General features: G+C 39.4%; 1 protein-coding gene across 2 annotated transcripts in view; it reads right to left on the bottom strand.

The window, feature by feature from the left end:
- DSCAM (DS cell adhesion molecule) overlaps nucleotides 1-24163 on the bottom strand; it is a 762026-nt gene that overhangs the window by 239983 nt on the left and 497880 nt on the right. For both annotated transcript variants that reach the window (XM_078452754.2, XM_078452755.2), the window contains exons 9-10: nucleotides 22104-22382; nucleotides 5385-5504 (exon numbers count right to left, since the gene is read on the bottom strand). In XM_078452754.2, the coding sequence (XP_078308880.2) occupies nucleotides 5385-5504; nucleotides 22104-22382 (399 nt within the window). The remainder of the gene's footprint in view (nucleotides 1-5384; nucleotides 5505-22103; nucleotides 22383-24163) is intronic.

The following is a 24163-nucleotide window of genomic DNA, read 5'->3' as shown; positions in this document are numbered from 1 at the left end:
GACTGTGGCTGTGAATGTGGGCAAGCATCAGCAAAGGACGCGTTGTTAAGGTGGGGGCACAGCGAGGGGCAAAACCAGCACCAGTGTGCCCAGGCTGGGTCGGGCAGAGGCTTTCCTGCACCTGCTGTGGCTCTTAGAATCAGACAGGCAGCATTAAGTGCAGAACCAGATAGCTGCACACAGCGTTCTCTTTCTAGGGATCTGAATTTTCCTGGAATGGGAGTTCTCAAAAGGAAGCAAAGACACTGTAAGAACACTGGAAGACAGACACAGGAAAAGAAAGCAGGTCATGGGATCACACCAGAAGAATGCTGCCATGAGTTAGATGAACGCTGTGAACCAGTCACTTGCCTAGGAAGCGAGGGCCCCAGAAAGAGTGAAATATGAACGGGCAGAAGTGGCGAAAGAAGAAGAAAAAGTAAAATCACAAACGGGAAGGAAAAATTGTGCACAGAAGAACAAATTTGCTTGAGTAAAAGATGTAGAAAATATACATTAAGGTAAAAATGTGGAGACCCTGCAGAAACAAATGGAAAAGGGAAGAGAACAAATATTTACAGACGTAACGTAAGAGATTTTTTTCTTAAATAAAAGATGCTAAGAATCTAAATATTAAATAGCACACCACATCTGTGGGAAAACTGACCCCAAATGAATGACATCAAGGCACAGACTGTACATTTGCCAGACTCCAAAGTCAGCTCTTCGGTACATGCAGGAAGATGATTAAGTCCCTTCTACCGGGAAGTCAGGCAGCCTCGGTTTCCTCCTGGACGATAATGTGAGCCACCCATCTCCTACAGGCCAAACTGGATTTATGTGTGAAAAGACACAGACATACCATTTTGAGTAAAGCAGAGCTTGGAATACTGCTCGCTGGAAACACTATGGCTAAGGATAGGGATAGCACAGGGCCCAGGTCACGGAATGGATGTAAATCTCAAGTTGGGTATATGGCGGCCAACAGGTGGAAGGTAAAAGCTATGACAGCAGAGAAAGCACTCATTTAAAAAAAAGTATGCCTGGGAAATTCCTCATTGCTTATCTTGGGAATTGACGAGTATGTCTACAGAGAGGCTCACACTCCCATACTGACCATGACCCAATCTGCCCCCCCAGCATGGCTCCATCTATTCTCAGAGGCTTTGTCCCTTCACCCACACCCACACCAGCCCATCAGGCTGTAGATTCTGAACTGCTGATCCTCCTGCACTGTTGTCACCCTGATCCAAGCCACATCACAGCTCAGGCCTCCTAATGGGCTCCTGCCGCGAGTCCTGCCTTCCCATGGTCTACGTTCAACACAGCAGGGGGGATGGGCAGACCCACCACCCCTCCTGGATTGCTCCAATAGCCTCCTAGTTCTGGGCTCAGCATGGCAGTGGAAGAAAAGGGACAGCGTCACTGTCACTACTGTGACCCCCTACTCATCCCCACCATGGCACCATCACACCACTTGTAATGATTGATGAGAGATCTGACCTCCTGGGACCTCTGAGGTCTCCTTTCGCTCTGCCCCAGCTTCAGTGTCTTCCTTAGTGTTTCTGGAACATTCCAGGCACAAACTTCTGCCCCTGGCTTTGATACTAGTTGGCACTAAAGCCTTCAGTGCTTCCCCTGCAGACACACACAAACCTCATCTCCCATTTCTTTAAGGCTTTACTCACATTACCTTCTCCATGAAAACCTTACTTGAAATGCAAACTACTCCCCACTCCCCTGTGCCCCCTTCCAGTCATGCTCTGACCCTTGCCTTTAAACATTTCCATGACCACGCTTCCCTGGGGGGTCAGAAGTGGCCTTGTCCATGGGCAGCCAGAGAGCAAAGGATACCCAGGCTGGCCATGGGCCAGTGCACTAGCTGTATCTTACCTTAGCAGCCCTTCTTTGGGCCTTAGTGGCTAACAAGGGAATGGTCCCTAGGACAGTGACTGAAACCCATTCCCTCCACTATAAATGACATACGTGTGCTTCGTTGTGGATTTCTGGGAACACAGGTGAGGCCCACTATGGTATTAAGCCCTGATTTAAAAAAAAAATCTCTTTAGACCAGAGACCTCGTTTGTTCATGTAAAGGGAAGAAAAAAAACAACAGGAGACAGAATTGAATGTTTTAGACTTCATGCATCTGGACCCAAGGTCAAGACTCTAATAACGTTATTTTCCCACAAAGATTGTTTCATTCCTGCAATCGCTGCCCTTAAGCCACTGCGATTTACTCTGGAATTCTGCAGCCTCAGGATTAGATTGTCGCAGCTCTCAGAGAAACAGCCCAAGTCTGTTGGGTTTACAACTTTTTTTCCCCCCTTGGTCACACATAACGAAGGTGCCCTTAAGCTCTCAGTGAATATTTGATTACCAGAAACGCGTTCCATCAGCAAGGCTAAATTTTTCTTAAGAAACATCTGTGTCACTTGTATAATTAAAATAATATTACACAATCTCCCCCTATTCCATTGAAAGATATTTAAAAATAAGCGTTAACACACGATATTATTTTTGTTGCAGGAAACCAGGCAACATTGTAAACTGCGGAAGGATGTGCACATGAATAAAATTCTGGCGAGTGGACAAGGCATATTGAAAGCTATAGAAATCGCTTATTCTTTGAGCCAGTGACTCTACTTCCAGAAATTTACCCCTGGAAAAAAATGAACACGTACAAATATTGATGAGATAGAGTCACTGTGATGTTTTTGCAACAGTGAAAACCCAGGAAAAAGCAAACACTATCCAACAATTTTGTTGGACACACCTAGTTGCCAAGTCTCCATATTCCCCTCTTAGTAAATAGCCCAAGCTGTGGGCATGGTGGCTGAGCACGTAGCTACAATGCAGCTTGCAGACCCCCTATAGCGGGGGTGACCTGGGTGGTGGGTTGTTAGAGGAATTGATTTAAGGACATTTCAGAGAGGGCCTTGGGGGGAGGTGACTCAGGTTGGGTGGCAGCTCTGCTCTTCCTCTTCTGGGGAGAGGGGAAGTGGCCACGGAGCTCAGTGGCGCTAACTGCTTGTTGAGAGGGGCAGATCAAAGGCGTAAGCAATTTGGGTCCCTGACGACCTAGAGGAAAAAACAAACTGGTCCTAAACTGTCTGTCTAGACTCCTCATACGAGAAAGAGTAAACCCTTGTGGCTTTAAGTCACTGAGCCCAATCCTAACAAAGGTAAGAGATAGTTAGATGGACTTATGGATGTATTAATGTAAGCTCTACACAGATATTAAAAAGTCATAGTGAATACCCATGTTTATTCACAGGGAAAGACATTCACAGTATATTGGTAACTGAAGAAGGAAGATTATAAGTGAGGAAGAATCACATGATCGATTTAAAGAGCCCACAAAATTACAGGTATATCCACAGATATATGCATTTTCCAGGGGACAGGTCTGAAAGGCTAGCCAAAAACGTTCAGAGCACTTATCCTTGTTTATCTTTGAATGGTGTTATTTGAGGGGAATTTAAAACACATTTATAAAAATTTGTTTGTTGAAGTCTCTCATTGTTTCTTTGATGGTTTCATATTGCACATAACATTTTAAAATAAAAAAAGGCTACTATAACTTCATTCACACATCAGTGATGGGAAGGAATAAATGTCTACCAGATCCATGACAGACAAAGCATTATTTCATCTAAGAATAACACTCTTACAAATAAATAAGATTTGGAGGGAAGCGTGCAAGTAACATGAATAAGAAATTCCCCCAAAGGGAAGCAGTAAACATAGGATAAACATGTTTAGCATCATTAGTAATCCAAATATACAAATTAAAACAGAAAGCCATTTCACCCATCATATTGTAAAGATTAGGAATAAAAAGATCCTTTCTATCTGGTGACGACACAGGGATACACACAGCCTCACGTTGCTGGTGGGTGTGCAAATTGCCACAATATTTTCCCAAGCACCCTGGGCCATACAGACCCAAAGCCTTAAATGCCACTTTACTTCTAAGGAAACAATCACACACATGTACACTGGATGGGATGCACATACAGGGATGTTCGTCTGCCGAGTGTATAGGAGAAACTGAAAACAATCTCAAGGAGAGACAGGGAGCCTTGCACAATGGCAAACATTAGAAATAATTTTGAAGAAGGTAAGTGTTGTGGAAAATGTTCATAATATCATATATGAACATGTATGCAAACTAAGTTAAATGCACGCTGTTTGTTTCCATATAATGCAACATGAGGCTTCAAATATGGCCTAAAATAAAAAGTCATGTGGGCAGTTACTCTGAACAACAGGCTTTGCTTTTTGAATAAAGTGCTTTGGCATGGACAATGTATGCGGCAGGCTATAGGAGAGTAGGCTCGGGGAATTCTTAAAAATGTAATTGATTCCTTCCTGCAATGAAATGGTTTCTAGCATTCTCTTCCCTCCCTCTTCTCTTTCTCCCTGGAAGGAAATATACCAGGAAGGAGGTGGTAAGTGACCCCTTTTGTCTTTCTTCCATTGTTGTTATTTCCATAATAAGAAATACAGCATGTTATTTTAAAAAGCAGTATGTGGAATACAAACCATAATAAAGCAAACAAATAGGTAACAGACTCAGAACAATTAAACACATATAGTAGGTCTTAGACTGTTAGGAAAAGAGACCATGATTTATTTGTTTGTTTATCCCACCAGTGTGTATTTGGCCTTCAACTGCTTGATACATTAATGAGTGAAGGTGAGTGAATGAAAAAAGAGAGAATTCCAATATGTTCATAAGCACAGTTAAGAACGCTTTCCTGGAGAAGACAATAAGATGGACACAAATGATCTTCATGGTGTCTAGAATGTTCCCCATCAGTCTGCATGTTACAAGTTTCTATTCCTGCAACATTGACAGTGTTACCTTAAAAGTGAGGAGGCTGCTTTGCCTTTGCACAGAGAAAGCATGATTAGGAATGAAAACAAAGAACAGTGGATGCTGAAAATAGGGGATGGATGTGTTTTTATTTTTAACCTTCTAAAGCCACTTAACCACAAATGTATAAACAACAGGGAAATACTTTCCAAACAATGAGCAATACTGACAATTCATCCTTGTGTCTGCACACGTCAGGGTATGCAGTTCTCTCCAAGTGGATTATGGTTACACAACTCCTGTAGGCGATGCAGAGCTATCCATGGTGCTGAAATAGCTTCCATGGAATAACCTGCCCCATTCGTGATCTTCCCCAGGGAATGCTATGCAAGACCAGATACTTTCCTGGTCCAAATAAAAACATTTCAGTGGAGTAGGGTTATTTGTGAGAGGAAAGACTTGGTGGAGGTGGGAACATATTTACTTGCCAGAAACACATCTGGAAGGACTCGAAATGCTCATCTAATTCTTTAGATTCTAACATATGTTCGGCAGGTAACAAGCAAATCAAGTAACTTCATACCTTTAGAGAATTTCCACACTATGGTGGGTACAGGATAGCCCTCAGCTGAGCAATTGAGGATGACAGCCTTGCCATAAATCCCGTCCTGGTCCCGTGGCTGAACCACAAATTTCGGAGGAACTGAAAAGAGAGAAATGTCACCCTTAATTTGGACAAGAACACAACTTTCAAAGCTATGATTTTAATAATGCCAATAATTTTAATGGACATTAAAATGAAAACAACAGGTTACCTATATGGAAGACTGAAAAATAGTATATGTGATCTGGAATAAGTCAGGAAAGTGACCTCAGTGTAGGAAAATTTTCTTATTTAGATCAGTGAGATTCTGCAGACTGAAGTTAATTTGCTCTGGGAAAAACTGGCCTCTTATGTGTGGCCTCTTATGTGTGGAAGTTGAATAAACCAAGGGAATAGGACATTGGTTTTTACTTGGGGTATGGAAGATCTTGAGCAATCCACTCCATGGCAAATAGAATCAGGACCACAATTTAAGGAACAAAGAACAATTATCAAGAGGAAGTATTCCTCTTGGGTGTGCACTGCTCAAAGCATTTGGTATCTATTCTTGTTCTAATAGGAGATGAAGGGAAAATTAATAGGCATCCCCTAAAGGCAATAAAGAACACAGCATGGCATTGAACTTCTCCCCAAAATCTGATGAAGACACACAGACCATTATTCCTGATGTCAGTAAGTACTCTTCTGGACCAACAGAGGATGATGGAAGCTAAGTGAAGTGAGGTACCATGAAGACTTTATCGTGTACATATTAAAAAAGCATATTAAATAAATGCATATTTGGTGAGTTTTATGAAGTGCTGGAAAAAATGCATCCCCACCCAAGTCATACACATGCACTCTGTCCTGAAACACACCTGCCAAGAGAAAGCAAATGCTTTGAATTAAGTTATTGTCATTGTAAGAGTATTTGCGTCTTCTCTTAAAGAGAAGATACATATACTTCTAGGAAAGGCAGCATCTGAAGGTATTAGAATCTCAGAATCTTTTCCATCAAAATCAATGATTAATTATGGGATGAACTTTCAATGAGGCAGTCCATTATATGAGAGGAGATAGATTGTGTCTACCATATGCCAGGCACTTAGCAAATGCGAGTGTTCTTCATCTCCTTTCCTTAATTCCTGGTAAAGCTAGTCTTGTCTGCCTTGCAATTTCCAAAATTCTTATTTTGAGACAGAAATATGGGCCTATATGCTACAGATCAATAGTAATTCCAGCCACAACATGAAATGGACTGGGAGAAAAATAAGAGTCCATGTTAGCTAGAAGCTTCAAAACACATTGGAATGATATGAATCACAGCGAAGATCATTTTGTCCATAAAACAGTCGAAGAGGAGGGAATGATATCAAGACACAAGAAGCAGCTGGAGATTGTAATCACTGCTGTGTTTTTGAAAGAGACAACAGTGATGTCTAGGAGTACAGGGCCAAGGACTAAATACCAGGGTTTGAGCTCCAACTTTGCTTCTTCCAGTTGGATGATTTGGTGCAAGTTATCAAATGTCTCTTGGCTTCAATTTCCTTATCTTTAAATTGGGTATAATTACAGTACTCATTTTATAGGATTGGTGTGGAGATCAAAGGAATTAAGATTACAAGTGTTCTCAGAACAGTGTCTGGAAGATATTAAGTGCTCTGGGAGTGCTTGTTAATTTAATAAATGCAGGTATGTCCAGCTTTAACATATCCTTAACAAATACAATTCCCAACTTTCAAATTAAATCATGTATGCAGCCAATGGGTCTCCTCAATATTGCTTAACTAGCAAGCAATTTTACTTCATTTAGATGGTATTCTGAGACAAATATATTCAATAAAATGTAAATATATTTAAAATAAGGTGATAAGGGATGGCTGTCTCAAGCTGAGAAAACTATTTCTAGGAAAAATTCTGGAGATTATATAGAGCAAAGTTTTCTAGTAAAAGTAATAAATCTTGAGGATAGATTATAAAGTTTAAGGCACAATGCCAAAATCACTCTGGCCAGGTGGAAAGTAAACATGCAGTCATCTATAGTCTATGCTGTATTTGGCTCAAATTCTGCTAAGAGAAGGAAACCTTTTGTCAAATGGACAGGATCACTACTCTCTTGCATTTTCTCTGGAAGCCTGTCTAATTATAATTGATCCATGACCCCTCCCCTCAATTTGGTTCTAATCCAAAGGGACACTACTTAAAAACTGATCAAAGAGGTTTACATGAGAAATAGCCATTGACATATTATAAGTGTAAGGTAATTATAGATGGAAATGGCCTATAAAACTGAGAATTATCTTTCATAACTTCCTCTTTCATCTCCTTATATCTGGCACTGATGGTTCTTCCTCGAAAATGTATCACATATCCTCAAAATCTCTCCATATTTATTGCATGCCCTAGTCACCATGGGTAAACAAGGTGTGTGGTAAATTGCCACATATCATATCCTCCATTCATCTGGTTTCAGCACACCAGGGGCTGGACAGTTCCATGCACTTGCCAGGGTACCACACCAAGAGCATGAGTCTCTGCTGTCCCAGGGCCTTCTCTGGTGTCACAAATGCTTACTCACTCTCCCTGATGCAACCCAGAAATGTGGGTGACAAACATATACCAATGAGGGACAGGAGTTGGGGGAGGGAAATGCCTCTTCTCTCCATCCTCCAATCCCATGGGACGAGTCTGAGGCATGTTCTTTCTATGCCTGTGATCAAACATTATAGGGCATCAGAATCACCTGAAGAGCTGACTAAAACACAAGTTGCTGAGCCATATCTTCCAAAGTTTTGACTTAGTAGATCTGAGGAGGGATCTAAGATACTGCCTTTCTAATAAGCTACCAGGGATGCTGAGTCTGCTGGTCCAGAGACAACACTTTAAGAAGTGATTGTGATTATCTGTGATTCCTCAGAGGATTCCCAGTATAAAGGATCCCCCACTGCCCAAAGTGGCAACAAGCTCATTAAAACAACCTTTATTGATTTTTTCCCTTTCTTTCTGATCTTACTCCTGCCATCCAGCCCTCACTCTTGTAATCCAGGAATCACATATCATTAGTGACTTGCAGCCAATCACGTACCTCACACTCTGCTTTTGGAGGAACTTTCCCAGAGACAAAGGCCAATACTGGTTCTTATCTGGTTTTAGAAGTAGCCTCGTCACTGGGGTCTGTCTACCTGGCACCTACCACCCCTCTTGAGTCTGTTCTCCACACAGTAGCTTGAAGAATCCAAGACACTTACTGGACGATGTGACTGCCTGCTTAAAATCGTCAGTGCATTCCAATTGTTCTTTGATATAATCCAGAATCATACAATATTGTGAAGGTTCTTTATGACTTGGGTCCCTGGTTTCCAGCTTCATCTCTTGACATTCCCCTCTTGCAGGCTTTTCTCCAGCTGTTCTAAAACTCTGTCTGTTCTCCAGTCCCCATGATTGTTCTTGCTGCTTGGACTTCACACATGCTTCTGCATTTCTTTGTTTAACGAACTCTCACTTATTATTTGCATCTCAGTTCCGAGCCCACTTAGTCTGAGACACCTTTTCTAGTGCTATGAATGAGATTAAATGCCCCCACAGAACCCTTTATTGCCCTGCCATAGCCTTTATCAAAATTGTTTGGTGTTGCTGGTTTAATTGCCTGTCTCCCCCATAAGGCTCTTCACCATATAAGAATAAGAACCATTCCTTTCCCACTGACCATTGTATCCCCAGCACAGAGCACAGCAATAGAACATAGAAAGCACTCTGAAAATATCTGCTGAAAGGAAAAACAAATGGACATTACTCCAGCTTTACAGAACAGGGAAATAGGCTTTCTCCAAAGTATCATGGCTAAGATCATAACACAGATCACAGTGACCCCAATGCCCAAAGACCTTGAGAGTAGGATGGACCTATTTTCTTCTGAGGGAAGACAGCAGAAAGCACTATAGGAGGATTTTGGCCAAGGAGAAACAGACTAGAGGTGGAACTGTTGCAATCTGAGCTAAAACTTCCTATAGGACCCAAAGACTAAGTACTCTGTATTGTCTAGGTTTTAATTCCCAAAAGTTGCTGGTTTCCTTTCTTAAAATTATATTTTGCTCTCCTTTAACTTGTGTAACACTTTATTTTGTATGTTGTAGTGAGCATGTTTGCCAATATGGTTGGTTTTTCCAATAGAAGGATTTTCCAATGGGGAGGAGGGTGATTAAGGAAATGGAAGGGAAGGATTCAACCAAGTAATTATGCCACACCCCCAAAATGCAATTGTAGGTCATTTGTACCATACACCTGTCTGAATCATAACTACACAAACATTACATCTGTCCCTCCAGAAAGAGAAATTTAAGATACGTATGTTCCAAAATACCCAAATCGTGTCATGGGACCCATGTAGTCTGATAACATCTGAAGTCTCCAAGGGATCCCTTCTTGTCACCTTGTCTAAAATGAGGGCTGTTTAAAACACAGTGTTCTTTGGCTTGGTCTGTTTGTTAAAGGAGGGGGGGATTATTTTTGCTGTTTTTAAGAGAGGAATAGTAATATGTTTGTAATAGGACAGGTACTACTTTTCAATCTTAGGCGCGATTCAATGTTTTTTTATGTTTAAAATTCATGGCCTCCAAGAAGCTATATATTTCCAAAGAATGGATGTATGCTGCCCTAAGCTGTCACCAGGAACAAGGATTCAGTTTTACTGAAAGCAAAACTAGGAGCTATTTGGTGGCGGTGGTGGGGAAGAGGGGATATGTACATAAATATTGCCACTCTCTACTGGATGGCATTTAGTCAAGATGGTAATTGGTCAAAGTCTAGGTAAGATTTAATTTATGACACCAGACACTAAAATCCAATGGTTTCCTGTCACAACCAGAAAGATGGTCTGGCCCTCGCCCTCATTCCTTTCCCTCTTCCCTTATGTAACACTGAGCACATTGGTCTCTTGCAGCTCTTTGAACACACAAAGCTCACTCCTGACTTGGGGCCTTCATGCTTGGTCTCTTCCCTAGAGCTCACTTCCTGCAGAGAGCCCTGTGACTTGCTCCCTTACCTTAGTCAAGTCTGCTCAAAAATCTCTCGAGAAAGGATTTCCCTGTCCATCCTATCTGACATACCTTTCCTATCCCCATCACTCTCAATCCTCCTACTGAGTTTTAATTTCATAGTACATGCAGATACCTGACATTGTTTGTTTGTTTGCATGTTTGTTTGTTTGTTGTCCTTTCTTCCACTGGAATGTGAGTCTTATGGGCCAGGAACTTGGTATCTCTGTTTTGATCACCACTGCACTCCAGCACTCAGAATAGAGGCTTCAGAAATATTTGTTGGAAGAATCAATGGATGAAATAAAATTATAGTAGAAATATGGCACAAAAATTAGGCCACTAAACATAGCAATAAGATAGTGGCCCTGTATAACTTTTATTTTCCTTGCCAAATAAAGGTTAACTAGAGGCCTTTTGAGTAGTGTTTGTTTTCTATGGGGCAGCTAATCATTAAAAGTCAGAAACAGCAGCTACATCATTGGACATAAAGAAATGTGAGAAAACTGACCTCCTATGGAGCCGCAGATAGAAAATCATCTCATCTGCAGCTTTCCTCTCAGTGACGCAGAGCCAATATTAGGAACCAAAGGGCAGGTGTGTTCAGTCATTAAGTCTAGTACTTTCCCTCCAAATGGCTTCTTTAGTGCCAAGGTCACCCCACTGAGCATGACATTAGGAAGATTATTGGTCCACAGACAGTGTAAGCCATAAGGCACACACATAAGAGCTAAGGGTTGTTTTGTTTTCTTTTTTCTTTTAACTTCCTGTAGGAAAACAGCTAATTTATTTTAAATTAAGTCTCTATAAATCTTCCCAATTACCTGACAAGTCAAAAACTGTGCTAAGTTCTATAATGATTCTAGGTCATAAGGTTGCGATAGAAGGAATAACTAGGAACTGGGCTCGCAAACTCCACTGCTGTCATACCCATTTATTCCACACCTCAGCTGAAATGTCTTAGATGTTACCTTCATCTCCCATGTGCAATTTGTCTCAGCTGCTGTGGTATCCCAAAACTATATTGTACTTTTACCTTTTTGGCCATATTCCCAAGGCCTTCATTCTAATTAATTGCCTAATGCTTGGGTTGCCCCATGGCCCTTCTATGCAGTATACCCTCAATCATGATCCAAAATCATGTAGCAGGAAGGGGGGCATACAGAGGGACAAGGGTGGAAGAGTGTCATCACTCCCTGAGTGTTTAATATGTCCCAAGCACCATGATAAATACATTATTTTATTTAGCCCTTGGAAATCATTACTAGGTAGTATCCCATTTTATGAATAAAAAATGGAGATAAAGAGAGGTTAAGGAATTTACCCAAGGTCACAAAGCTAAGAGGTGTCCACATCATCACAGGGCTGAAAGGAAGAAAACGGAAAGAAGAGAAGCAGGGAAGAGGTCTGGGGAGGCAGGCTTGCAGGCCAGTGGGTTTTCCTTGGCTTTCCTGTCTGCAAAGCACAGCCCATCAACTGCTACCAGACGGTCTTCCTCCCTCAAGACAATCCATTCAAGGACATTTGTAGTTCCCCAGCCTTTCCTATGTCAAGTACACACTTGTTGAAAATAAGCAGACAGGCCAACTCTGGCTATGGCACAGCCTCCACGTCTTGGCTGGTGCTATCACTCTCCGACCTCGGAACATATGCCTGGAACATATACCTCCGTCCCACCCCCACCCCCGCCCCCCATTCATGGACAGTAATCAGAGTGCTCTGCTGTCAGCCAAGTGCAAAGGTCATACCAATTGTTACCTTGTCACCTAATTAAATTTTCTCAGCAGCTCCAAGAAGTAAGTCTCCCTGTTCCTATTTTATAGGTTAGTAAATTGAGGATCAGAGAGATTCACTCATGTTTTCAAAGTCACATAGAAAATGAAAAAGCAGAAAGGGGGACCTTGATTTTCTAACTGGGAGACAGAGTGTTGCATTTTTATTTTCTAAACCCTAGGCACATCAGGGCTGATGGAGCTCACTCCTTCCATGAAGCCTCCCTTGAACGTATCACTGATCTCCCCCTTATTAGAGTTCATTTTGCTCTTGTAATTAATAGTCTGTCACTTGAAGTCCTCCAAACCACCCTCACTGTGACAAGGCAATTTCAAGGTCTCTAAACTCCTCATTCTATTTTTCCCAAACTACATCTCAGACCAAAAGCTTTAAATCCTCCAAGAGAAAACCACTTAACTCCAGTTAAAGATTTAAATAAAGACCCACATAATCATTCTCTAATGCTGTTTGCTCTTTTCATGTTGGTTTTGCTTCCCCAACTATACCTTTGCATATTTTTTTCATGAACCAAATGACAAGCCGTGTTCCAAAGTTAACTGGTAAGTCCACGCTTTGCAATATGGAATGCTCCTCCATTCTAAATGGCAATAATAAATAAGATTCCTCATCTTACTACAGTGTCTATTTAGCTCATTCAGAATATGATCCAGCTGAAGTGACGACCAAATTCAACCACTTGACCCTTCAAATTAAAAGCTGCAAATCTGAGCAGCTGCCTGATTTCTAGCAATCAAAAACAAGAGGCTGTCACTCACAGCAGGCATTAACCATCCACAGAGAAACCTCCCTGTCCCAACTATTATGTACTGAGGGCAGACGGGAAACGGAGGAGAACTCTGAGATATTATACGCCCTGAGCAGCTCCCCACTCCCAGCATGGTCCTTGGCCAGCTACTTTTGGGGAGAACGTCTGTCATCAAGGCTTCTCACATATTTTTCTCAAAGAGTAGACCGTCAGTTCCTGCAAACTGTCTTCTGAATTAGCCCCACCTTTGCCATCCCCACTGCCACCACCTTGGCTCCAACCGTCACCCCTTCTCACATAGAGCACAAAGGCCTCCCCTCCGGACTTCCGGGCTCATGGTCTCACTTTATTTCAGTGCATGGAACGTCCTGCCATAAACTGTGTGATTTTACTGCTTTAGATTCCCTCATCAATTCCCATGGCCTCTAGACCTTAGGGCACAGAATCTACAAACTGTGAGCCAGAGTTAGCTCTAGAGTCTCATCCTTCCTCATTTTGCTCCCCAGCCACACCATTCTACCACACCAGGGAAATAAATGCACCTGCTGTCTCAAGCCTTCCATGCCACTGCAGGTGACAGACCTTCTTCCAGAACACATTGCCTTCCTTTGCCTCTTTTTAACTCGATGCTGTATTTTCTAACCCATCAGGATCCCTCCCTCCCATTGGGTATCTCCTAACCTAAATAAGGTAACTTCCCTCTCTTCCTTCACAGTTTCCCTGCGGCCTGTCATACCACCATGTAAGGCTGTCACCTGTCTTCCACTAGATGGGAGCTCTCACTGGGAAGAAATGAGCGTTCATCATCCCAGCAACTATTCCAGGGCCAGCAATTACAAGTATGTGCTAAAGACACAGCTGTTTAATGATGGAATAAGAGAAAGATGAAAGACAGAAAAAATGCAGTCATCTGGGAATGGGTGCAAAAGAATGTACTTGTATCTACCCATTGATGGTTCAAAGAGGTGCAGCTCAGAATATTTATTTTCTTTTGCAAGCAACTGAAACAAGAAAATACTGAACTCACCAGACTGAAAAATTTTAAGAAAAAAAAAACACAGTAAAGATGGCTACACAGAAGGACTTTAAAACAGAAAGTGCTTTATTCAAGAGTGAAGGATATTTTGTAGTCCTAATCTAATAAATCCATTTTAGCCATTACCATGAAAACTGAAATTAAAGGCAAAGTAGGCTCAAAGCTGCTTTGACAATGATTAGGGTTTATTTGGGGTGACTGACTTTCTGAAATCAGAATGATAACCTGTTACGGTACCTACCAAACATGCACTCCAGATCTGGTCCCATTTTATATACATAATATGTACATTATCTATTATACATCTACTATATGTGTATAATCTACTATATACATGTATATAGTATATATAATATGTGTATATAGATGTATAATATATATAACATTATTTATTTATTTGTTTGTCTATTTACTTATTTGTTTGTTTATTTTAAGTAGGCTTCATACCCAGTGCAGAGCCCAATGCGGGGCTTGAACTCACAACCATGAGATCAAGACCTGAGCCGAGATCAAGAGTTGGACACATAACCAACTGAGCCATCCAGGCACTCCAGATCTGGTCCAATTTTAAAGTAATTGAATGAATCATAAGCCTATCCCCACTGTAGCATAAGTTAAAGGAACTTGTATACTTATGTGTCTATATGCTGTTAAATACAATTAACAAAAATATAGATTTACTAAAAGTCATGTTGAAGTTAGATTACTTTCCACATGTGTTATAAAAGATGATACAGCCTGTAAGGAATAAAGTGTATAAATAATAGACTTTCATTTTAAATCATTGAGCATTAGAGCCAGGAGGGAAGTTATTATTTATTGAGGTCAGCCACTAATCTGTGACATCTATTTCTTTTATACAGTCCCTTCCAAAACACCAACCCATTTTTAACAAAGTTCTCTTGGTGGGAAAGTTGTTATTTTTCGAAGTAAGTTACTTAATTATTTCATTTTTGAAGAATTTTGAACCTTAGGAAGATTATATTTTAATATTTAAAAAATGGAAGCAGAATTTATATACAGTAATAGACACATATTTTAAGTGTATAGTTTGATAGGTTTTGACAAGTGCCTAAATCCATAAAATCAACACCCCATCAAGATTTAGAATACTTTTACTGTCCACCAAATTTCCCTCATGTCCATTCCTTGTCAGTTGCCAATACTCCTTCCCAGTGGTAACCATTCTTCTGATTTTTATCTCCATTGAATAGTTTTCTATCCTGGAATTTTTTATAAATGGATACAAATAGAATATGTTACTCTTTTTTGTGTGTCTGGCTTCTTTTACTCATCATACTGTTCTTCAGGATTATCTATGTTTTGTGGGTATCAGTTATCTGTTCTATTTACATTTAGAGTAATTATTGATAGGGATGGACTTGTTATGGGCATTAGCAAAATGTTTTCTTTCTGTTTTATTCCTTTGTCTCCTTTTTCCTCTGTTACAGTCTTCTTTTGCGTTTCATTGGTTTTAAATATTGATACGCTTTGACTCATTTCTCTTTTTCTTTTGTACACTGGTAGATTTGTTAACATTTTTCTGTACAGACCCATATGTAAATGTAGGTACGTTTGTGCCTTCTATTACAAATGTCATGCTTGCATTTCTTTTTCTTGTCTAAATGCAAAGACTATGACCTCTAAAACAATCCTGATAGAAATGTTGAGAGTAGATATGTTTATCTCCTTCCTAATCATGAGGATAAGAAGTACAAAACACTATGGATTTTCATAGGTGACTTTTACTCTAGTGAAACTTACCTTTTATTGATTGTTAATCGAAAGTTTTATTATTTTTTAAATCAGGAATGGCTATTGAATTTCTAGTAACTTCTTTTCCTCTATTTCATTTATATCCGTGATTTTTCTACTTTACTGTTAATATGGTAAATTCTATTGATTTAATTTTGAATCATAAACCAAGCATTTAGTCCTGTGAAAGGGCCCACTTTGTCATGATATGTTATCCTTTCTTTATACTGCTAATTTGATATGCTCATATTCTGCCAACTATTTTTGCACCCACATTCATGGGCAATAACAGCTTGCAAATTTTTTTGTAAGTGATGTCTTTATCAACTTTTTATATTAAGTTTATGCTATGTCATAAAAATTTGGGAACTATTCCCTTTCCTTCTATTATCTGAAGGAGTTTGTGTAAGAGTTCTATTATTTCTTAAATTCTTGCTAGAATTTACAAATTAAGCTCTCTTGGCCTTCAGTTTTTGTGGGAAAGTTTTTGACAAAAATTCAAATTTTATAACAGACATAGGGCTAGTCAAATTTTCACTTTTATCTTGTATCCATTTTGATAATTTATGTCTTTGAAATCATTGGCCATTTGATCTAAATTGTCAAACAGACTGCCATAAAATTGTCCAAAAGATTTCTTTACTACCCTTTTAATTAATGTCTGTAGGAGCTATAGTGATATTTGCCTTTGCGTTAGTTTTCTAGAGCTGGTGGAATAAATCACAACAAACTTAGTGGCTTTAAACAATAAAACTTACATTCTTATTCTTCAGGTGATCAGAATTCTAGAATGTGCATTATGAAGTTGTTGGATATAATCTATAAATATCAATTAGGTTATATGGGCTGATAGGTAGTTTAAATCTTCTCCGTTCTTACTGATTCTTTTTTCTACTTACTCTCTTAAGTATTAAGAAAGGAGTGCTGAAACTCCCAATTGTCATTAGTTGTTTGTCTGTTACTCCTTTCAGTTCTATTTCATAGTCATGTACTTGGATTTCTGTTATTAGGTGCATCCAGATTTCAGTTGTATATGTCTTCTTGATGAATTAACCATTTTATTATTATAACATGTCCCTATTTGCTTATAGTACTATTTATTGTCCTGAGACTTATTTTATTTAATATTAATACATCCAATTAAGCTTTTCGTGATTGGTTTTATATCATTTTACTTTTAATTACTATGTCTTTTATATTTAAAATGTGGTAATATGTACTTGAATCTTGCTTTTTGATTAAGATTGGCAGTCTTTGCTTTTTAATTGGTATGTTTAGTCCATTTATACCTAATGAAAGTATTGATATAGTTGTGTTTGAGTTTTCCATCTATTTTCCATTTCTTCTTTGTTATTATGTCTCTCTTTTCCTATCTTTTGTAACTAATCAAGTGTATTTTAATGCTCTTTTTTCTATTCTGTTGCATTCACATCTATACCTATTTGTTTCATTTTTATAATTCCTCAAGAGGTTGCATTGTATGTATTTAACTAGCAACATCTATGTTCAAATAATTTCATGCCACTTCATGTATAACATAGGATAAATTTTACGAAGTAAAATTCCACTTTCCTTTTTCCTGTTTGTGAAATTATTGTTGTATATTTTACTTTTGCATGCTATAAATTATTGTTGTTTAAACATCTAAATGTTTTTAAAGAAATGAAAATGATAATATGGTATATTTTATCTTTAGCCATAAATTTATCTTACCAAGAGCTCTTCATTCCTCTTGAAGATCAGTTTCCACCTGGGATTGTTTTCTTTTAGCCTAAAGAACATTCCTTAACATTTCCTGTAGTAAAATCTGGCTGGTAATTAATTCTCTCAACCTTTACTTGTCTAAAAACGCCTTTATTGGGCATCCATTTTTTAAGAATATATTTTTCTAAAAAAAGAAAAAGAATATATTTTTCTGGTTACAGAATCCTAGATTGATAATGTTCTTCCTCCACACCTTTCTTTCAGCACTTTAAACATGCTGTTCCATTCTCTTCTGGCTTGAATTGTTTACGATGAGTCGTCTAAAGTTTTCTTACTTGGTCCTCTTGAATGTAACAAGCTTAATTTCTCTGGTTACTTTTTTATTTTAATGGTTATTTATTTGTGACAGACAGAGGGAGCAAGAGTGCACATGACTGGGGGAGGGGCAGACAGAGGAGGGCAGAGGATCTGAAGTGGGCTCTGTGCTGACAGCAAAAACCCTGATGTGGGGCTCGAACTCACACACCATGAGATCATGACCTGAGCCGAAGTTGGATGCTTCACTGACTGAGCCATCCAGGTAACTCTCTCTGGTTACTTTTAATATTTTATTATTGGTTTTTAACAATACAATTATAACGAGCCCTGACACGGTTTCTCTTTGTGCTTATTTTTTGAGGGTTTCATTGACCATTTTGATATGTATATTTACATTTTTCTTCGCATTTGGAAAATTTCCAATCATTGTTATTCAAATATATATTTTTTCCCTGAACCTTTTTCTCTGACTCTAACTACGTATATGTTGGAAGGGCTGACATTTCCCGAAGCTCAGTGAGGCACTGTTTACTCTCTGTGAAAATACCTGGTATTTTCTCTTGCCCTCTTTTCAAGTTCAGTAATCCTTTATTCTGCAGTATTTAATATCTTTTTTTTAAATATGAAATTTATTGTCAAATTGGTTTCCATACAACACCCAGTGCTCCTCCCAACAGGTGCCCTCCTCAATACCCATCACCTACCCTCCCCGCCCTCCCACCCCCATCAACCCTCAGTTTGTTTTCAGGTTTTAAGAGTCTCTTATGTTTTGGCTCCCTCCCTCTCTAACCTTTTTTTTTTTCCCTTCCCCTCCCCCATGGTCTTCTGGTAAGTTTCTCAGGATCCACATAAGAGTGAAAACCTATGGTATCTGTCTTTCTCTGTATAACTTATTTCACTTAGCACAACACTCTCCAGTTCCATTCACGTTGCTACAAAAGGCAAGATTTCATTCTTTCTCATTGCCAAGTAGTATTCCATTGTATATATAAACCACAATTTCTTTATATCTTATTAAATAGATCTAGTGAATTTCTCATTTCAGACATTATATCTTTCAGAGTTAGAATTTCTTTCTGGTTCTTGTTTTAAAAAATATTTTACGTTTCCCTTCTTGTGTTCTCTGTGCACTCATTTACTTGAGTTCATTATATTGAACCCTTGAAATAAGAGGGTAGCTAGCCACTTTAAACCCTTGCCTGCTAACTGGGACATCTGTGTGTCCATCAGTCCATTACTTTAATTGTTTTTCCTTTTGTTTATGGCTCACATTTTCCTCCTTCTTTACATATCTAGTAAGTATGTGTAACACACTGTGGATATGCTATGCTATTGAGAGTATGGGTTTTGTTGACTTAAAGTGTTGAATGTTATTCTTGCAGTTAATTCACTGGCGAAGTTTTATACAACCAAGGATCTTTTTAGGCTCTTTTAGGGTTTGTCTAGAATAGCCCCTATTCCAAGGATAGATTAGCTCTCCTTCTAGTGTCCCCTCTGAGATTTTAACTGAATTTCCATGTGTTCTCTATTCTGGCTGTTCAGAACTCCAATACATCCCAGTACTGTGTAGCCTCTCAATTCTTCATTCATCTCACATCTACCTGGTACTTGTTCTCTGATAGATTTCATGAAGTCTCATCCTATGCATGTGAAGTGTAGTATTTAGCTAAAGACTCACAAGGAGATTTTTAGAGCTCTCTGAATAGCTCCCTATTCCCCAGCACGGCAAAATCTCACACTTCGATGGTTTCCAAATTTCTATCTGTTTTCTCCATCCAGCAAGATCACAGTTATCTACTTGGGTTCTGCATCCCTCTGTCATGGTTTGGAAAGTGCCTCAGAGAGCTGGGGTACATTTTGGAGCTCAACTCCTATATTTCCATTTTCTCCAGGATCACAACCCTCTGCTTCCTGCCTTCCACTGCCTGGAAATGGTTGTTTTATATATATATTTTTTTACCAGTTTTACAGGTTTTTTTTTAAATGATAGGTGGACAAATCCATTACCTGTTACTCTTCGATAGTCCCATTCATTAAATTTTTAAACTTATTTTTCAAGTTACTTGAACCAAAATCTGCCTCCCTAAAATTTCTAACCATTTTGGTTGGTTCAGTCTTCTAGAATACCCCACAATGGCTCTTTATATACTGTTGTTAACATACTCCATTGGTGCAAAGAATCCAGTTCCAATTCACTAACTCAAGGACTTTGATCCTGTAATTATCTCCTCTTTATCTTTGCCACGTTTCTCTCCTCTCTACTGGCTCATTCCCATCAGCATGTAAGTTTCCCTTGTCCCATGTCCTCCTCCAACTTCCTCACCAGTTTTCTGCCTCCCATCATAGCAATGTGTCTGAAAATATGAAAATAGTTGTCTTTTCTTGAATTCCCACACATTTACTCACCTCCCTGTCTGTTCCTTAGTCCTTCTAATTAGGCATTCACTGCAACCACACCACTCTTCATGGTCACAAACAATGTCCATCTCCCTAAACTCAATGACCAATTCTTGGATTGCCTTTTTCTATTTCCAGTGGGATTGTATATACTTTATTACCTGCGTTTCTTGATATATTTCCTAATTTGCTTCCATGACTTCATAGTCTGCTGGATTTCCTCTTACTTCACTGGCTTCTCCTTTTCCCTCTCTGTTTCCTTTGCTAATTCCTTCTCTTATTTTGGAACCTCAAATGCTGGAATGCCTTGGATCTGGACCTTCTCGTTTCTCTCCCATGTCACACTGCTACTCCTTGCTTCTTCTTCACTTCTGTTAAAGATGCTTCTTTTTACTTTACTGAGCAAAAGGTGTGCTTCCTCTCATCTGCAACACTTACTTTCAGTATCTGACTGAAAATATATTGTCTTACTCAGGGAAAATACGTTTTACAAATACAAAGTTGGTTTCTTCATATAAATTCTAAGTATACTTCAGTTTCTTTTGTTGGCCATTACATACAAAATGCACTACTTTTCAGCCAGAAAGGAAGGAAGGATGTCATGGGGACAAGGTTCAAAGACTGAGGAAAGACACAGGCATCTGTTGATCAAGAAACAATCTGCTCAGATCTGCTCAGATGTTTGGAAGATAATGGAAATCAACCTCTCCCAACACTTACTCTGAGAGCCCAATATTTGGAGACTTTAAAATGCAAGTAATCAACATTAACATAAGTCTTTAAATTTCATACAGTTGCTTTTACAATGTGGGTGAAAACTGTGCTGAGAGATGAATGCATAGTGCTCTTGGAGAATCATAAAACCACATGTCTGTGCCCAACACACATTAGAGAACACTAGCTGCTCATTTTGCACATGTGGAGTGGAGCCTTCATGGGAATTTGGTGACTAGAAGAGAGATGTGAAGTAGACTGGTGCCTACATTTTAGATGCATCGAGTCCCCTGCCAATATTTTCTACAAGCTGGACTACCCTATTTTAATTTCTTTAAAAAATTTTTAATGTTTATTTATTTTTGAAAGAGACACAGAGCATGAACAGGGGAGGAGCAGAGAGAGAGGGAGACACAGAATCCGAAGCAGGCTCCAGGCTCTAAGCTGTCAGCACAGAGCCTGACACAGGGCTCTAACCCATGAACTGTGAGATCATAACCTGAGCTGAAGTCGGACACTTAACCAATTGAGCCGCTCAGGCACCCCTGGACTATCCTATTTTAATTTCTAAATAAATACCACCCCACTTCGTTTAATTTGATGAATGTTATCATAGCTTTCTAAATTAATGAGAGGTCTGATGCTAAACAGAAGAGAGGAACAAAACATATTCCTAAACTGAAACTAATTTTGCATTTCTAGAACTAAACTAAAAAAAATACAGGAAGCTACTCTTTGCTATGTGTCAACTACACTTCAGTAAAACAAATAATAAAAAATAACAAAAAAGAAAAGTTATCCTTTTATGATTCTTTGGAAAAGGTGTGATTTGACAAATGATATTCGACAAACATTATTTTTAAGGCTATCAATCTAAATAATACTCTTATAAAAAGTGCCATTTAGAGTGAATGCAATACAGCAGGAGCTTATGGACTTTGGGAGCTAATTCAGGGAAAGCCTCACTCATCAATTAAATGCCACTCTCACTTCTTCCTGCATGCATTTCTTAGCTGTTAATTATTTGGAGCTTCACATCTTAGGTAAATAAAGACTTGGTTTGGCGTTAGCGGAGTTTGTAGTTGGCTTCTACAGTTGTGAGTTTTATTTGAATGGGACGAGAGCAGATTCTGCAAAGTCTAAAATTTTCACGTTATTGCAAGTGAACGCACTCCGTGAGCATCGCTGAATTTGACTGTGCTGATGCCACACATCCCACTTACCTCTCACGATCAGCTGGCTTTGGTGTTCCACAGCTGCTGCCTCATTCCGGGCTATGCAGGTATAGTTCCCGTTGTGCATGAGGGAGAGATTGGAAATCCGCAAGGAGCTTGTGAAGTCAATGTTGTCGATGGTCACCCCGAGGCTCGCTGGGATTGGCCGGCCGTCCTTCTGCCAAGTGATCGTGATGGGTAAGTCCCCTGAGACCACAACACATGGGATAAAGACCCGCTGTCCAATGGAGAATCTTGGAAACTCAAAAGGTTGGATGAAAGGTGGAACTGAAAGAAAAGAAAACGTAACAGAGGAAAGATGCTAATGAATTGCACGCACGCTCTACGTTCCCTTTTCCTTTTACCCTTTTGCATGACATTGAAAGAGTAACAGAGTCACTTCCATAACATGTAAATACATGCACTGGGAGAAGAGGTGAAGTTGTGCCATCCTGTTACTTGAATTCTCTCATCGTTCTAAATGAAAAGCATGGCTTAATTTGTACTTTAGCAAACAAGCTTAATTTAGTTCGACAAACTTTAAAAGATACCATAATTATTTTTGAATAAAAATATTTCAGACTCTGTACTATTCATTGTGAAAGAGGCATTTGAGTCTGTGTTTTCCTTAGAAGCTTTTGAAAATGATGTGTACAAGAAAATATTTCTCTCCTGTTTCACTAATACTACCACAACAATTACTATTCCCTGTTTAATGCATCCCATGCCTTGCTAATGGGTATACTTTAAGCCTGTTCAAGAAGAGATTCCACTTTCATTGTTAAACACGCTTTTTTTTAGGACTAATGCCCAACTAACAGCAAGTATTAATGAAAAAGACTTATTTTATGTTAGGATAATCATGTCTTCATTCTATACCCCTCAATTTTACACATGCCATGTGCATGACTTTAAATTATGGACTGTCCATGGCCAATGTCCTGAGTTGCTGAGATGTGTTGCTAATGAGGACAAGGTTATAGCCTTCAACCTGGCCAGCCATGGACACAGCCAAGCTCAGTCTGGAAATCTCTTTTCTGATTTAATCTCCCTGATAAGCTTCTGTTTACCTTCTTGCCTCAGGACCACTCCTGGATGATCTCACAGGGTGTCAAAGTCATAAAATGCTTAAAACTGAGCCAGAGAAGCCAACTTTGAATCCTACCATGGTTACTTCTTGGTTATGGGATCAAGGGCAAGTTATCAATATGCTCTTCCCATCGGCCTTATGGGGTTGTTATTCAGAGTCTCAAGTCGTAAAGAGGGAAACTTATTCAAAGATATTACTTTGCCCTTGGCCATAGGACTAGTTCACTAAAGAGTGAGGGCTCAGACTTTACCAATTTTATTTCAAAAGTTTGGAAATACACAAGGTTGTAAACCAAGATTACTATGCATGCAATAAATCAGTTATTATACCAGATGGTTTTATATGAAATAGTAGGGTATCTACAGTTTGTTCACTAAATCAATTATAGATACATTTCAATGATCAGGCTTAGGGAGATATAAGAGATCAAGGTGAGAAACATCTGAATGGAAACCATCCATCCATCCATCCATTCATTCACTTGTTCACACAAGAAGTGCCTACTGAGTTCCTGATATACGTGTGACAACACCGTGTGTGCTGGCCACACAGCAATGACCATAACACCTCGGTCTCTGTTCAGTGGAGCTTTCAAGCATAGTCATAGGCAGCAGATGTCAACAGAGCATAGCCGTGGCCATTCTGCTAGTCCATATTATTATTACTCCTACTATACGCTTTCAAAAGCATTTGGGAGAAAGAACTCAGAACTGCAAATACAGCCAGAGTTAGACCGGTGAGTGGATAAATGGTTCAAGTTAGGTCTCACCAGAGAAACAAACAAACAAACAAACAAAAATAGCTTAAGGTACCAGGCACATTCGATGTCAAAACTGGTGACAGCTGACAGTTTGCTGATTCTCAAGGTAAAGTTACAGCTGTGAATCTGCAACGAGTCAATCTGACACCAGGAGAAAAAGATCTCGGGATGAGGTTCTAGCTGAGGCTGGTAGAAACGATCAGGCTGGATTAGGCTGTG

This window comes from Panthera onca, chromosome C2 (assembly GCF_046562875.1).
Source record: "Panthera onca isolate mPanOnc1 chromosome C2, mPanOnc1 haplotype 2, whole genome shotgun sequence".
NCBI lineage: Eukaryota > Metazoa > Chordata > Mammalia > Carnivora > Felidae > Panthera > Panthera onca.
Note: the sequence above shows the minus strand (reverse complement) of the source record. Positions and strands in the feature narration are given on the sequence as shown.